This window comes from Oncorhynchus keta, chromosome 1 (genome assembly GCF_023373465.1).
Source record: "Oncorhynchus keta strain PuntledgeMale-10-30-2019 chromosome 1, Oket_V2, whole genome shotgun sequence".
In the NCBI taxonomy this organism is placed as follows: Eukaryota; Metazoa; Chordata; class Actinopteri; order Salmoniformes; family Salmonidae; genus Oncorhynchus; species Oncorhynchus keta.
Window position 1 is genome coordinate 82,881,807 of NC_068421.1, and position 17,859 is coordinate 82,899,665.

At 41.9% G+C, this 17,859-nt stretch overlaps 1 protein-coding gene and 1 long non-coding RNA gene across 3 annotated transcripts in view; both read left to right on the forward strand.

Annotated features, from left to right (window-relative positions):
* The first annotated feature begins 3 nt into the window (after positions 1–3).
* Positions 4–2,208, forward strand: LOC118393726 (uncharacterized). The gene is made up of 2 exons (XR_004827604.2): positions 4–149; positions 773–2,208. It is a non-coding gene; the product is annotated as an uncharacterized LOC118393726 (long non-coding RNA).
* Positions 2,209–5,233: 3,025 nt separating this feature from the next.
* Positions 5,234–17,859, forward strand: part of LOC118393732 (tyrosine-protein kinase JAK1) — a 76,932-nt gene continuing 64,306 nt past the window's right edge. Inside the window, exons 1-2 of one of the 2 annotated variants that reach the window (XM_052462448.1) lie at positions 5,234–5,491; positions 12,752–12,961. In XM_052462448.1, coding sequence (XP_052318408.1) covers positions 12,759–12,961 — 203 coding nt within the window. In that variant the 5' untranslated portion in view covers positions 5,234–5,491; positions 12,752–12,758. The remainder of the gene's footprint in view (positions 5,492–12,751; positions 12,962–17,859) is intronic. The other variant, XM_052462444.1, reaches the window with a different exon arrangement.

Genomic DNA, 17,859 nt, shown 5'->3' on the forward strand with positions numbered 1-17,859 from the left:
TACATTTACTCACTAGCTGTTTTTTTTGTCACATGGTTGAGAGATTTCAATAACAACAAAAAATGGCGACAATCACGTTGTTCTATGTGGGTCTTGCTGCGTCATAACAAAAAAAATTGAAACACGGGAATGAAACGCGCAAAATGCAAGTAAGTAAGTCTAATATGTCAGATATTGTACTGCAAGTAAATATAAAAAGATAATTGCTAATGTTAATTTGGACTACATAGTACTTGTTTTTAACTAGAAAGGGGTGTGTGTAGGCTGGGCGTTAGCGTTTGCTGCACATTAATACGACTCAATAGAAAATAAAGCATTGCTGTTTGACATGGTCTACTTATTGAATATCAAAGTTATTATGGCAATTTATGTATTTTCAAATTTGTCAGATGATAGACAGCCTATTTACAAAGGTTTTTAAATAACCTTACTCTTGTTTTATTTAGGCTATAGAAACAGCAACAAGCAATTGAAATGTGTTGATTGCATTCGATTTTCTTATAATAGTGATCATATGTTTTGAAAGAAAGTACGTTTATTTAATATGATGGTGGGCTCTTCAATATTATTTAAGGGTCTGATATGGCTATTATAAGAAGTACAGTGTATCTATGGTAAGTTTTGTAGCTAGGCTATTTACATTTTTACAATTGAATTATGCAACCAATGTTATGTGTTTTGCTCGATTCAACTGTTCTCTCAACATTGCGCAGCTTTTTATTTTTTAAATAATTGTTGGCAAGTGCTCGTGCAATCCTGTGATATCAAACAGAACCAGCTAATCGAGTTGTTTACATGAAGCGGAGGGCGGACAGAGCTAGGGAGGAGTCTCTGCGATCAGACTACGCGACTGGACTGCTGGAGAGGCTTCGCGCGCTGAGGGCGGAGCGCGAAGAAATCATAACAAGTCTTACGTCAGCGCTGTGGTATAAATTATGCAGTTCAAACACTGTACTGGGTAAACAGTGCTGGCGTCGACCAATTAACAAGGTGTTATTCCTGTAAAAAGACATGTTCAAAAAAGTTTAGGAAAAAGATGATACACTACAGCTGTTACACATGTATGATATTGGGATTACATTCATATGAGGTGAGAAAGACATCGTACTCATGGTAGTAAAATACCTTTCTAGAATGATGTAATGACTGTATTGAATTCATAGCACATGCATAATTATATCTTGTGAATAATTACAAAGATTTGCAGGTTTTGTTAAATGCAGTTCCCTGTGTAACCTATAGTATAGAGAAGCCTGTTTACATTACTTCTGCATGCGAATGTGTTCTCATTCATGTAATTCGAGACTGTGGAAAACATGAGTACAAACATGATTTATGGTTTTAGCATATTTTCATAATCTCCAAAGGCACCCACGCCGACCCTATAGTATACAGCGTCTTCTCATTCTCCTGTCCCCACTATTTATAGCATGGTTCCATCTGCAATAAAACAGTGTGACTGACTGTGGGGTATTATTGTTGCTCTGGACTCCCAGTGCTGTGTGTGTCTTTGACACTGGCCTGGTATTATGAAGACGGATGGCATCCTGACACCTTGGCAGGGCATTTGGTTGCACTGCCACCACCACTGCTGATACTGTACTGTCACTGTGCTGCAACTCAGACTGACTGGGCCCCTGGCTCTTGGCTCATGTCTCCTTTCAGCTAAATCTGACATCCAGGCTGCCCTGGTTCAGTTATCACTGTCCTGATGCTGTCCATTTTAAAGGTACAGTACTGTGATAACTGAAGGATGGCTGCCATCTTGACACACCTGACCCACTGACTATGTGATGATGGATGGATGGAGGGAGGGAACTGGTGCTGCAGTGAAGGAAAAAGGGAGGAACTTTTGTCTCTCTGAAATAATTACATATGGGATATTACAATGTTGTGTCTCCGACTTACATTTTTTCAAACCACATACAAATATTTGGATAATTAGAAAATGTATGATATTAGCCTAAATGTTTTTATTTTATTTGACTAAAAGTATGTATGATGTATTATGTCATAACTTGAAAGTGAACAAATTCTTCTTTTATAGCATTTGAGTCAATCATGTTTTTCATTAAATGCAAATAAATCAGAAAGAAACTGAAAATAATATGTAGTCATGTTATTTATAATACTCAAGTGTGGAGCCACTACAGTCATTTAATTACATTTCCAGAAATAAAATGCAATTATTAAAGACATTATAGCCTGTGATGTTTTGTGTGAAATTATTGATAATTAAAGATATAAAATATCTCAAATAAAAACATCACATTTTCAAATTGATGAATAACTCTGATTAGATTTCTATATAATAAATAATACAAACACATTTGTAAAAGTTAATAATACATTTTTGCTATGATTGTATAATAGAAATAACAACATATAAGTAAAGGTATTTACATAAGACTCCTGTTTGACACATGTCCTTAGAATGTTAGCAATACAGGAAGTCAATGCGGAAATCCCCTCACAGACAAACAAAAGGTCACATCACATCTTTCACCCTCTCTCTGGCCCCTCCCTCCTTATCCCCTCTCTCTACCCCTCCTTTTCCCTGTCTCTGCCCCCACCCTCCTCTATCCCGCTCGCTCTCCTTTCTCTGCACATACATGTTTTTCCACTCACTCACCACAACAGATATCAATCCACACGGTTCAGTTTAACTGGACAGATCAAAGTTTTAAATGGTTTTGAGGATTAAAAAAAGGTTCCCGAATCACCCTAATCACACAATATAACTTTGGAGATATGGCAATCAGTGGAAAATCAATTCTGGTAAATAATAAAACCACTGACAGAGAAATTTGGAAACAAAGAACTGTAGTTAAAAGTCGACTTCTGTTTCACATCCCTATTTTGAAAATCAACGTTTTTTTTCTCCTATAGCTGTGAGAATGTAGTGGTTTGCTAACGGTGACCTGTGGTTTTTGCTTTTCGTTCACTACACTGTAATGGCATTCCATTGCCTTTCAGTTTACTGGAGACCCCGAGGATATCTGTGAACCTGGAAGTTCCAGCTGAAGCTATAACAAATCATCATTCACACTTACAGCACCACAGTCTCATAATGACTACTTTATAAGCACTTCTGTGATTGACACTTTTGGGACTGTTACATATGAATGGTTCTATTAATCATATAGAATGTATTTACTCCTTCAGTTGTAAAATTGTAAGCATGTATCACATACTTACTAGCCTACATACCTGTATACAGTATTTTTAAAAGTTAGTTTTAATATGGTAGGTTTGTAATACATTTGGCCTACACCTTGCACTTTCTTATTGTGTCAGTGACGACAACATTCTTGGGAAATTTCTGCCCACGGTTCCTGGAAAATGAACACATTTGTAACACATCAGATATGGGACGGGAAGTCCCTCTCCTACAGACAGACTGGACCATCTTAAAAGACCTGGCTCTCTATTTCCTCCCACCTCACTACGAGGATGTCAGTTTCCATTTGACAGTTGGCCTCCTTTTTGGACTACGTGACAATACTGTAAATAAGAAATGTTGATGATCATATTTTGAAATATGATCAGATGGGAAAAAAATGGAGGAGCATAATTCCCTATTACATCTCAATTGCAACAGAAAAAGCCCTTTCCCATCTTTTGAACAGAGAAAGGGTTATTAATTAAAGATGTAAATCATTTATGAAGATGGTCAGAAACAAACACAATTGTGACTGGGGTGTTCCTCACCAAGGACAATCAATGTTTCCTGTAACCCACAACTGATGGATTTTTGCCATGCAAATCTAAGTGATATTACTGTAACAGTTAGAAGGAATTGATTTTTCCATGTGTTGCAAATTATATAATGAAATGCTTTTAGAGTCTCGGTGCATTTGTATTGAGCTATACCAGACACTGAGTGCCTGTTAAAGAGGCAAGATATATCTACTGTATATATATATATTTTTGGGTATCGAATTCACATTAGACTAATATATGCATAAAATCAATTCAAAGTTTATTGGTCATGTACACAGTTTTGCAGGTCCTAGCTTTAGCTAGGAATACAACAACAATACACACATAATCCAACAGTTCAATTAAGATACATTAGAAGGAGCAATGTCAGAGTCCGGAATATAAACACCTTTATAAACTGGATGGTTCGAGCCCTGAATGCTGATTGGCTGACAGCTGTGGAATATCAGGTTGGCAGGTAGCCTAGTGGTTAGAGTGTTGGGCCTGTAACCGAAAGGTTGCTGGGTCGAATCCCCAAGCTGACAAAGGTAAAAGTTGGTCCTTCTGCCCTCGAACAAGGCAGTTAACCCACTGTTCCAAGACTGTCATTGTAAAATAAGAATTTGTTCTTAACTGACTTGTCTAGTTAAATAAATATCAGACTGTATACCATGCATATGACATTTTTTTACTGCTTTAATTACGATGGTAACCAGTTTATAATAGCAGCAAGGCCCCTCAGGGGTTTGTTGTGTATGGCCAATATTCCACGGCTAAGGGATGTATAAATGAACTCTGCATTGCGTAGTGCCAAAGAATAGCCTTTAGCCGTGGTATATTGGCCCTATACCACCGTATTGCTTAAATGTATGTATGTAAATGGTGTGTATAGACAGTATGGACAGTATATGAATAGAAAAGTTATGTACAGCAGTAGCTATATAAGATGAGCCATGACTAGAATACAGTATATACATATCAAGTGGATAAAAGAGCAAACATTATTAAAGTGACCATTGTTCAATGACTATGTACATAGGGCAACAGTCTCTGAGGTGCAGGGCAGAGTACCGGGTGGTAGCCGGTAGTGACAGTGTCTAAGGTTCAGGGCAGGGTACTGTGCATGGTGTATTACATGAGTAATATACATAGAACATTACTATGCAAAGAACTCCCAAAAGCCTACATGGCAACAGAAATTGTGACATTTATATATAATAACCTCACACCCTTTTGTGTGGATTTTAAGACCCATGAAAGATGAGGGAGGGTTTTATATTATCCACACACACACACACACACACACACACACACACACACACACACACACACACACACACACACACACACACACACACACACACACACACACACACACACACACACACACACACTACAATGGATGTGATTTCCTTCAGTTTACGGCTCCCTCCAGTCTAGGGTTAACAACATATATGACAGCGTCTGTGGGCTAAAGGATCACTTGACTGAAGGAGTAATGCACCAATCAGAATGCGTGAAGCTGAGCATGATGCACTATTTTCGGGAATAGGGACGTTACTTGACAGGAAGGGTTAGCTAGAAAGATTATGTATGTGCTTTCGACCAGAAAGGAATGAAACTCGTCGGGCAAAAACACATTCGTTTGGAATATTGACATGACTAAGGACATTTTCTTGTCAAGATCAACTCAGTCTTTATAGTTTCACAACGGATAATTATATTCTGGATCTACGAACAGAACGATACGGAAGTAAACTTGCCATCTGGCTAGCTTGCTAACGGCTAGGTGAGTAAAAAACACATACAATCTGTTTTAAATTGATATTGAGTAAAATACCAGCCATCAAGCCGCTGATATTCTTTTAACTAGAATCGTTATTAGATTCACACCTGCTTATTGTGGGCTGTTATGCACAGGATCTCATAGTTGAGGAACCCTCAACTCCGTTCTCTTGTATCGAGGCGGAGTTGAGTTTTGATGACTGGTCGCGGGATTTACAAGCAACAATATTGAGTCACCGTCAGTCGATTCTTGTACAAATGTCAATTCTGAAAACGCTTAACTGTACCCATGTTTGTCCTGTACAACTGCGGTCCTTCCGCGGGGTACTGACATTCATACTCCCAATAAAAACTTTTACCGAATACAACCACGGACTTTAGCTCGTTACTCGTACAACGTAAACTGAGATTCAATTGAGTCTGTGCTATCCGGCATCCTTGGGAGGTCTCTACCCTAAACCATAGCCCTAACCTTAACCCGTTCATAACCCGTACATTAAATGTGCAATATGCAGACATTGCTCCACCATTTCCACCAATTTTAATAGATCGCAAAATTAAAGTTCGTGACAAAACAAAGTGTAGAGAATCGAACCATCTAAGCCGCTGTAAAATAAAAATACATTTTTCACAACCCCAAATATTATATTTTCAGCTGTTTGAAGCTGTTGTACAAACCCGAAAGTAAAAGACACAAAAACCGAAGAACGGAAAGCATAGAAATGGCGCACATAGAACAGTTCTACCGCTTATTGGACTTACTTTAAATGAGAGTGGCAGATCTATCTATAACTGTTCGCTCAAAAGTTACATGTTGCAGCTTTAATCTCAACCGTAACCATTTAAAATGTCAACTACAATGTATAACTAACTCCACGTGTATAACTACAACCAGTTAGAAAGTCGTACTTTTCCGAGTTTCCTTGTTCCGACGAATGCTTGAACACAGCAAGGGACATCCCAAGGAACCCGAATAGCACGGACCAAATTGGAGTTCAGTTTACGTAGTTATTTATGAGCAGCGAGGGAAAAGTCGGTGATTGTATTCACTTAAAGTTTATTCAAATTATGAATTAACACCCCACGGAAGGACCGTATTTGTACAGTACAAACATAGGTACATGTTGCTAAGGGTTTTCAGAAATATGATTTTTTTTACAAGAATCAACTAATTTTGACACAATGTTGTTGTTGCTGCAACCAGTCATTAAAATCCAACTCCGCCTCAATATAAGAGAAACGAGGGTTTATGGAGCCAGATAGCTGCCAATAAATTGAATTTACACATCGTTAGGCTTGTAAGAAAATCCATGCATAATTTGTCAGCATCATAAGAAAAGCCATGCGTGAAACATGACATTTCATCTGTGAACATACAAATATCATTGTAGGTAATGTTTTATGTAGAATAGTTGGAAATGACAACTCCCTATTATATCAGACAGTTCAGGCTGTATTTGATTTATCCATAGAGAACTGTGCAATGTGTGCATTGAGCTAACAGAAAAAAACTGAACAAAATGGAATTCAAATAATTCAACAGATGTCGGTCAACTGACATTTCGGTTAGTCGCCCAGCACTATAAATCAGCTGTTGATCATTGTTAGACAGTCATTTTCAAGTCTTGCCATAGATTTTCAAGCAGATTTAAGTCAAAATTACCACTCAGGACCATTCACTGGCCACTCAGGACCATTCACTGTTCTTGGTAAGCAAATTCAGTATAGATTTGGCCTTGTGTTTTAGGTTATTGTCCTGCTGAAAGGGGAATTCATCTCCCAGTGTCTGGTGGAAAGCAGACTGAACCAGGTTTTCCTCTAGGATTTGGCCTGTGCTTAACTCCATTCCATTAAAAATGTTATCCTGAAAAACTCACCAGTCCTTAACGATTACAAGCATACCCATAACATTATGCAGCCACCACTATGCTTGAAAAATGGAGTGTGGTACACGGGGATGGGTTGTGTTGGATTTGACCCAAGCATAACACTTTGTATTCACAACAAAAAGTTTTACTTTAGCGTCTTATGGTAAACAGGATGCATGTTTTTGAATATTTTTATTCTATAGAGACTTCCTTCTTTTCACTCACACTGTCGATTAGGCCAGTATTGTGGAGTAATTCATCCTCAGTTTTCTCCTATCACAGCTATTAAACTCTGCAACTGTTTTAAAGTCACTGTTTGCCTCATGGTGAAATCCCTGAGTGGTGTCCTTCCTTTCTGGCAACTGAGTTAGGAAGGACACCTGTATCTTTGTAGTGACTGGGTGTATTGATACACCATCCAAAGTGTAATTAATAACTTCACCATGGTCAAAGGGATATTCAATATCTGTTTTTTAATCCATCTACTAATAGTTGCCCTTCTTTGTGAGGCATTGGAAAACCTCCCTGGTCTTTGTGTTTGAATCTGGGTTTGAAATTCACTGCTCGACTGAGCGACCTTACATATACTTTTATGTGTGGGGTATAGAGATTAGGTAGTAATAATAAAATCGTATAACTTATTTAGGTTTGCCATAACAGAGGTTGAACAGTTATTGACTCAAGACATTTCAGCTTTTACATTTTTTATACATTTGTAAAGTTCAAAAAACATAATTCCACTTTGACATTATGGGGTATTGTGTGTGTGTGTGTGTGTGTGTGTGTGTGTGTGTGTGTGTGTGTGTGTAGGCCAGTGACACAATCTTAATTTAATACATTTTAAATTCAGGCTGTAACACAACAAAATGTGGAAAAAGTCAAGGGGTCTGAATACTTTCTGAAGGCACCGTATGTATTTTTTCATGCATATAGAAACACCCCATTTTAAATGTTACCTTAAATCACACTATACACACATCAATGATTAGCCTACACCTCTCACCTTGATTGAGTGCCAACGGAAGAGGAGCAGCCTAGGCAAATTATTAGGGAAAAAGTTTCCAGTGTGCTTAAAACCTCTCTGGGATAGGGGGTGGTATTTTCAAGTCCAGATGAAAAGTGTGCCCAAAGTAAACTGCCTGCTACTCAGGCACAGAAGCTGGGATTTGTATATTATTTGTAGATTTGGATAGAAAACACTCTGAAGTTTCTAAAACTGTTGGAATATTGTCTGTGAGTATAACAGAACTGATTTGGCAGGCGAAACCCCGAGCACAAACCACCCAGGGAATTTCTTTTTTTAGGTCAATCTGTTTTCCATTGGTTTCTATGGCAAGCCTGTTTTAATATAAATATGCTTGCAGTTCCTATAGCTTCCACTAGATGTCAACAGTCTTTAGAAATTGGTTTATGTTTTTCTTTTGAGAAATGAAGAAGTAGCCATTTCCTTTCTGGGTGTATAGCCAAGTTTACTGTTTTGTTTGTCGCTCCACTTTCATTTTATCCACTATTGAACGCAGTTTATTCCGTCTTATATTTGATAGATTATTTACGTTTTAAAATACTTAAAGTTGGATTAGGAAAGTTGTTTTTGAAATGTTTGGACAAAGTTTGGTATTGTCATGCCAATCATCCACCACCATCACCTCATGTTTCAGCATTATAATGCACAGCCCCATGTCGCAAGGATCTTTACACAATACCTGGAAGCTGAAAATGTCCCAGTTCTTCCATGGCCTTCATACTCACCGGACATGTCACCCATTGAGCACATTTGGGATGCTCTGGATCGACGTACGACAGCGTATTCCAGTTCCCGCCAATGTCCACCAACTTCACACAGCCATTGAAGAGGAGTGGAACATTCCACAGGCCACAATCAACAACCTGATCAACTCAATGTGAAGGAGATAGCTTGCGCTGCATGAGGCAAATGGTGATCACACAAGATACTGACTGGTTTCTGATCCACGCACCTATTTTTTTGTTTTTAGGTATCTGTGACCAACAGATGCATACAGTGGGGCAAAAAAGTATTTAGTCAGCCACCAATTGTGCAAGTTCTCCCACTTAAAAAGATGAGAGGCCTGTAATTTTCATCATAGGTACACTTCAACTATGACAGATAAAATGAGAGAAAATATCCAGAAAATCACATTGTAGGATTTTTGATGAATTTATTTGCAAATTATGGTGGAAAATAAGTATTTGGTCACCTACAAACAAGCAATATTTTTGGCTCTCACAGACCTGTAACTTCTTTAAGAGGCTCCTCTGTCCTCCACTCGTTACCTTTATTAATGGCACCTGTTTGAACTTGTTATCAGTATAAAATACACCTGTCCACAACCTCAGTCACACTCCAAACTCCACTATTGCCAAGACCAAAGAGCTGTCAAAGGACACCAGAAACAAAATTGTAGACCTGCACCAGGCTGGGAAGACTGAATCTGCAATAGGTAAGCAACTTGGTTTGAAGAATCAACTGTGGGAGCAATTATTAGGAAATGGAAGACATACAAGACCACTGATAATCTCCGTCGATCTGGGGCTCCACGCAAGTTCTCACCCCGTGGGGTCAAAATGATCACAAGAACAGTGAGAAAAAATCCCAGAACCATACGGGGGACCTAGTGAATGACCTGCAGAGAGCTGGGACCAAAGTAACAAAGCCTACCATCAGTAACACACTACGCCGCCAGGGACTCAAATCCTGCAGTGCCAGACGTGTCCCCCTGCTTAAGCCAGTACATGTCCAGGCCCGTCTGAAGTTTGCTAGAGAGCATTTGGATGATCCAGAAGAAGATTGGGAGAATGTCATATGGTCAGATCAAACCAAAATAGAACTTTTTGGTAAAAACTCAACTTGTTGTGTTTGGAGGACAAAGAATGCTGAGTTGCATCCAAAGAACACCATACCTACTGTGAAGCATGGGGGTGGAAACATCATGCTTTTGGGCTGTTTTTCTGCAAAGGGACCAGGACGACTGATCCGTGTAAAGGAAAGAATGAATGGGGCCATGTATCGTGAGATTTTGAGTGAAAACCTCCTTCCATCAGCAAGGGCATTGAAGATGAAACGTGGCTGGGTCTTCCAGCATGACAATGATCCCAAACACACCGCCCGGGCAACGAAGGAGTGGCTTCGTAAGAAGCATTTCAAGATCCTGGAGTGGCCTAGCCAGTCTCCAGATCTCAACCCCATAGAAAATCTTTGGAGGGAGTTGACAGTCCGTGTTGCCCAGCAACAGCCCCAAAACATCACTGCTCTAGAGGAGATCTGCATGGAGGAATGGGCCAAAATACCAGCAACAGTGTGTGAAAACCTTGTGAAGACTTACAGAAAACGTTTGACCTCTGTCATTGCCAACAAAGGGTATATAACAAAGTATTGAGATAAACTTTTGTTATTGACCAAATACTTTTTTCCCACCATCATTTGCAAATAAATTCATAAAAAAATCCTACAATGTAAATTTTTTTTTTTTTTCATAGTTGAAGTGTACCTATGACAGTACCAGTCAAAAGTCGACACCTACTCATTCAAGGGTTTTTCTTTATTTTTACTGTTTTCTACATTGTAGAATAATAGTGAAGACATCAAAACTATGCAATAACACATATGGAATCGTGTAGTAACCAATTAAAAAAAAAAAATTATAATATATTTGAGATTTGAGATTCTTCAAAGTAGCCACCCTTTGCCTTGATAGCTTTGCACACTCTTGGCATTCTCTCAACCAGCTTCACCTGGAATTCTTTTCCAACAGTTTTGAAGGAGTTACCACATATGCTGAGCATCTGTTGGCTTAATTTCCTTCACTCTGCGGTCCAACTCATCCCAAACCATCTCAATTGGGTTGAGGTGGGTGATTATGGAGGCCAGGTCATCTGATGCAGCATTCCATCACTCTCCTTCTTGGTCAAATAGCCCGTACACCGCCTGGAGGTGTGTTGGGTCATTGTCCTGTTGAAAAACAAACAATAGTCCCAATAAGCGCAAACCAGATCGGATGGCGTTTCGCTGCAGAATGCTGTGGTAGCCATGCTGGGGAAGTGTGCCTTGAATTCTAAATAAATCACAAACAGTGTCACCAGCAATGCACCATCACACCTATTCCTCCATGCTTCACGGTGGGAAGCACACATGCGGAGATCATCCATTCACCTACTCTGCGTCTCACAAAGACATGGCTGTTGGAACCAAAAATGTTAAATTTGGACTCATCAGACCAAAGGACAGATTTCCACCGGTCTAATGTCCATTGCTGGTGTTTTTTGGCCCAAACAAGTCTCTTCTTCTTATTGGTGTCCTTTAGTAGTGGTTTCTTTGCAACAATTCGACCATGAAGGCCTGATTCACGCAGTCTCCTCTGAAAAGTTGATGTTGAGATGCGTTATATTCCGCATAGACATATTTAATGTAATCCTTATTATGTCCTGTTATATTCCTGTTATATTCCTATCAGTGGAGAGATGTATGATTAATGTAGGCCTATTTTGTTTGTGTGTGTGTGTGTGTGTGTGTGTGTGGCAGCCCAATTCTGATATTGTTTTCCAATAATTTGTATTTTGATCAATCACATCTGATCTTTTCACATCAGATCTTTTTCAGAGCTGATCTGATTGGTCAAAAGACCAATTAGTGAAACAAAGTTACAAATTGGCCCACTTGTGTAAATGTTGTGTGTGTGTACTGTGACCCCGCTGAACCCGTCATCAGTCAGCAGATCAGAGCTCCGCCGCCATGCGCGATAGGCTGATAAGGGCTGTTATGAAACAAGCTGTGTCTGAGCCACTGGGGGTGCTGCCTGCACCGCTCAAGAGGAAGAGGAAACGCTGCTGGGAGAAGTAATGGGATGATCTGCATGCAAAGAGGAACTATCTCTCTTCCCTTCATCCTCTTCCTCTAGTAGGAGAGTTGGGTAAAGGGGACAGTGTATCCTCGGTCAACTCTCTTGTCCTTGGCTTGCCAAGTCACGGGACCACAGAACATGTTGTGCTCTTAGAAATAACATGGCTAGAGTAATTATAATTCTGTGGTTGTTCTTGATGCCATCAATTCAGTGGGCATGTGTGTTATTAATAGGGTTACCTTGGGAGAGGAGTGTGTGTGTGTGTGTTTTTTGATTTAATCTATGGATGTATGTGAATGACATTTCAAGAGGTGTGTGTGTGTTTGCTTTGGTGAGATTATCTAAGTAGGTGTGTGTGTGTTGTGAATGACGTCGCCTCAGTAGGTGTGTGTGTTGGGGGCAGCCCATGTTGGAACGTGAGTCATCAGGGTATGCAGGACTCTGCTTCGCTGCTACAGTGAGCTCACCTCTGGATCAATACATTACCCACTCCTGACACATTTACCCACTCCAACTCACCATCTCTCCCTCTCCTTCCAGAGTCTGGATGCCAAGTCTGGGGGTGATGGAGCTGGGCAGGCAACTGTGTGGGAAGATGAGGAGGTCAAGGAGGGCCGAGGGCCCCGTCACTGTGACCATGAGAGGTCTGGAGATTCATTTCTACCTACCAGATACTCACCCGCTGGAGTTCCTCAAAGACCGCTTCACCGCTGAGGAGCTGTGTGTGGAGGCCGCCAAAAGATGCTGTAAGTACTGTCTCAACTCCCGCCGTGTGTGTGTGTGTGTGTGTGTGTGTGCCTGCCTGCGGGAATCCGAGTGTGCGTGCCTGTATACCAGAGCGTTAAATAGCATAGTCTGTGTTTTTACGATTTGATTGGGGGAAGTTTTCTGAAACATTCTGGAGTTATACTCCTATCTTAAAGGTCCTGAAAAGTCATTCTGAAAAGTACTTTTTGTCTCATGGCTAACTACCAGGAAGTTTGAAACAACAGGCTGAGTGGGTGGAGAGCTTGTGTTCATGAGCTTGCCTTGACTGACAGCTCTTTGAAACACCTCTTTGAAACACCTATGTCAAGCAACTTGGATGCAGTGAGCAATGTTGCAGTAAAATCCTCTAAAGCTAACTTGGTGATACTAAAAGCAACTCAAACAACATTGAAATTGCACCAACAGTGCCCTCCGTAATTAATTATTGGGACAGTGAAGCATTTGTTTTCTTCTTTTGGCTCTATATACCAAAAGTTTGGATTTGAAAAAAAAGGCTATGACCATGAAGTTAAAGTGAAGACGGTCAGCTTTAATTTTAGGGTATTGTCATCCTTATCAGATGAACTGTTTAGAAATTACAGCAGTTTTTGTACATAGTCCCTCCATTTTAGGGGACCAAAAGTATTGAGACAAATTCACTTGTATGTGTATTAAAGTAATTTTTTGTCCCATATTCATAGCAGACAATGATTACATCAAGCCTATGACTCAAAGTGGCTCAAAACATTTGCTGAATGCATTTTCTGTTTGTTTTTGGTTGTTTCAGATCATTTAGTGCTCAATGGAAATGAATGGTAAAATCATGTATTGTGTCATTTTGAAGTCATTTTTATTGTAGATAAGAATATAATGTTTCTAAACACTTACATTAATGTGAATGCTACTTTGATTACAGATAGTCCTGAATGAATCGTGAATAATGATGAGTGAGAAAGTTAGACACATTATACCCCCTAATAAATGCTAACCCCCCCCTGTTATTGTAATGGTGAGAGGTTTGCATGTCTTAGGGGTATGATATTTGTGCGTATAACTTTCTCACTCATCATTATTCACGATTCATTCAGAATGATCCGGAATCATGGTAGAATCCACATTACTGTAGAAGTTTTGAATGACCCGTCCCACCCCCCCAAGTCGTAAGTTTACATACACTTAGGTTGGAGTCCTTAAAACTCGTTTTTCAACCACTCCACAAATTTCTTGTAAATAAACTATAGTTTGTCGGTTAGGACATCTACTTTGTGCATGACACACACGTCATTTTTCCAACAATTGTTTACAGACAGATTATTTTACTTATAATTCACTATCACAATTCCAGTGGGTCAGAAGTTTACATACACTAAGTTGACTGTGACTTTATATATAATAATAATAATAATATACTGTGACTTTAAACATTTACATTACATTTAAGTCATTTAGCAGACGCTCTTATCCAGAGCGACTTACAAATTGGTGCATTCACCTTATGACATCCAGTGGAACAGTCACTTTACAATAGTGCATCTACATCTTAAAAGGGGGGGGGGGTGAGAAGGATTACTTATCCTATCCTAGGTATTCCTTAAAGAGGTGGGGTTTCAGGTGTCTCCGGAAGGTGGTGATTGACTCCGCTGTCCTGGCGTCGTGAGGGAGTTTGTTCCACCATTGGGGGCTAGAGCAGCGAACAGTTTTGACTGGGCTGAGCGGGAACTGTACTTCCTCAGTGGTAGGGAGGCGAGCAGGCCAGAGGTGGATGAACGCAGTGCCCTTGTTTGGGTGTAGGGCCTGATCAGAGCCTGGAGGTACTGAGGTGCCGTTCCCCTCACAGCTCCGTAGGCAAGCACCATGGTCTCGTAGCGGATGCGAGCTTCAACTGGAAGCCAGTGGAGAGAGCGGAGGAGCGGGGTGACGTGAGAGAACTTGGGAAGGTTGAACACCAGACGGGCTGCGGCGTTCTGGATGAGTTGTAGGGGTTTAATGGCACAGGCAGGGAGCCCAGCCAACAGCGAGTTGCAGTAATCCAGACGGGAGATGACAAGTGCCTGGATTAGGACCTGCGCCGCTTCCTGTGTGAGGCAGGGTCGTACTCTGCGGATGTTGTAGAGCATGAACCTACAGGAACGGGCCACCGCCTTGATGTTAGTTGAGAACGACAGGGTGTTGTCCAGGATCACGCCAAGGTTCTTAGCGCTCTGGGAGGAGGACACAATGGAGTTGTCAACCGTGATGGCGAGATCATGGAACGGGCAGTCCTTCCCCGGGAGGAAGAGCAGCTCCGTCTTGCCGAGGTTCAGCTTGAGGTGGTGATCCGTCATCCACACTGATATGTCTGCCAGACATGCAGAGATGCGATTCGCCACCTGGTCATCAGAAGGGGGAAAGGAGAAGATTAATTGTGTGTCGTCTGCATAGCAATGATAGGAGAGACCATGTGAGGTTATGACAGAGCCAAGTGACTTGGTGTATAGCGAGAATAGGAGAGGGCCTAGAACAGAGCCCTGGGGGACACCAGTGGTGAGAGCGCGTGGTGAGGAGACAGATTCTCGCCACGCCACCTGGTAGGAGCGACCTGTCAGGTAGGACGCAATCCAAGCGTGGGCCACGCCGGAGATGCCCAACTCGGAGAGGAGGATCTGATGGTTCACAGTATCGAAGGCAGCCGATAGGTCTAGAAGGATGAGAGCAGAGGAGAGAGAGTTAGCTTTAGCGGTGCGGAGCGCCTCCGTGATACAGAGAAGAGCAGTCTCAGTTGAATGACTAGTCTTGAAACCTGACTGATTTGGATCAAGAAGGTCATTCTGAGAGAGATAGCGGGAGAGCTGGCCAAGGACGGCACGTTCAAGAGTTTTGGAGAGAAAAGAAAGAAGGGATACTGGTCTGTAGTTGTTGACATCGGAGGGATCGAGTGTAGGTTTTTTCAGAAGGGGTGCAACTCTCGCTCTCTTGAAGACGGAAGGGACGTAGCCAGCGGTCAGGGATGAGTTGATGAGCGGGGTGAGGTAAGGGAGAAGGTCTCCGGAAATGGTCTGGAGAAGAGAGGAGGGGATAGGGTCAAGCGGGCAGGTTGTTGAGCGGCCGCTGTCACAAGACGCGAGATTTCATCTGGAGAGAGAGGGGAGAAAGAGGTCAGAGCACAGGGTAGGGCAGTGTGAGCAGAACCAGCGGTGTCGTTTGACTTAGCAAACGAGGATCGGATGTCGTCGACCTTCTTTTCAAAATGGTTGACAAAGTCATCTGCAGAGAGGGAGGAGGGGGGAGGATTCAGGAGGGAGGAGAAGGTGGCAAAGAGCTTCCTAGGGTTAGTGGTAGAAGCTTGGAATTTAGAGTGGTAGAAAGTGGCTTTAGCAGCAGAGACAGAAGAGGAAAATGTAGAGAGGAGGGAGCGAAAGGATGCCAGGTCCGCAGGGAGGCAAGTTTTCCTCCATTTCCGCTCGGCTGCCCGGAGTCCTGTTCTGTGAGCTCGCAATGAGTCGTCGAGCCACGGAGCGGGAGGGGAGGACCGAGCCAGCCTGGAGGATAGGGGGCATAGAGAGTCAAAGGATGCAGAAAGGGAGGAGAGGAGGGTTGAGGAGGCAGAATTAGGAGATAGGTTGGAGAAGGTTTGAGCAGAGGGAAGAGATGATAGGATGGAAGAGGAGAGAGTAGCGGGGAGAGAGAGCGAAGGTTGGGACGGCGCGATACCATCTGAGTAGGGGCAGTGTGGGAAGTGTTGGATGAGAGCGAGAGGGAAAAGGATACAAGGTAGTGGTCGGAGACTTGGAGGGGAGTTGCAATGAGGTTAGTGGAAGAAGAGCGTCTAGTAAAGATGAGGTCGAGCGTATTGCCTGCCTTGTGAGTAGGGGGAAGGTGAGAGGGTGAGGTCAAAAGAGGAAAGGAGGCAGAGAGGAATGAGTCAAAGGTAGACGTGGGGAGGTTAAAGTCGCCCAGAACTGTGAGAGGTGAGCCGTCCTCAGGAAAGGAGCTTATCAAGGCATCAAGCTCATTGATGAACTCTCCGAGGGAACCTGGAGGGCGATGAATGATAAGGATGTTAAGCTTGAAAGGGCTGGTAATTGTGACAGCATGGAATTCAAAGGAGGCGATAGACAGATGGGTAAGGGGAGAAAGAGAGAATGACCACTTGGGAGAGATGAGGATCCCGGTGCCACCACCCCGCTGACCAGAAGCTCTCGGGCTTGGACAATTCCAGAAAATGATGTCATGGCTTTAGAAGCTTCTGATGCTAATTGACACCATTTGAGTCAATTGGAGGTGTACCTGTATTTCAAGGCTTACCTTCAAACTCGGTGTCTCTTTGATTGACATCATGGGGAAATCAAAATAAATCAGCCAAGACCTCAGAAAAAAATTGAAGACCTCCACAAGTCTGGTTCATCCTTGGGAGCAATTTCCAAATGCCTGAAGGTACCACGTTCATCTGTACAAACAATAGTACGCAAGAATGAACACCATGGGACCACGTAGCCGTCATACCGCTCAGGAAGGAGACGCGGTCTGTCTCCTAGAGATTAATGTACTTTGGTGCGAAAAGTGCAAATAAATCTCAGAACAACAGCAAAGGACCCTGTGAAGATGATGGAGGAAACGGGTGCAAAAATATCTATATCCAGGGTAAAAATGAGTCCTATAGCGACACCTGAATGGCCGCTCAGCAAGGAAGAAGCCACTGCTCCAAAGCCACCATTAATAAAGCCAAACTACGGTTTGCAACTGAACACAGGGACTAAGATTGTACTTTTTGAAGAAATGTCCTCTGGTCTGATGAAACAAAAATAGAACTGTTTGGCCATAATGACCATCATTATGTTAGGAGGTAAAAGGGGGAGGCTTGCAAGCTGAAGAATACCATCCCAACCTTGAAGCACGGGGGTGGCAGCATCATCTTGTGGGGG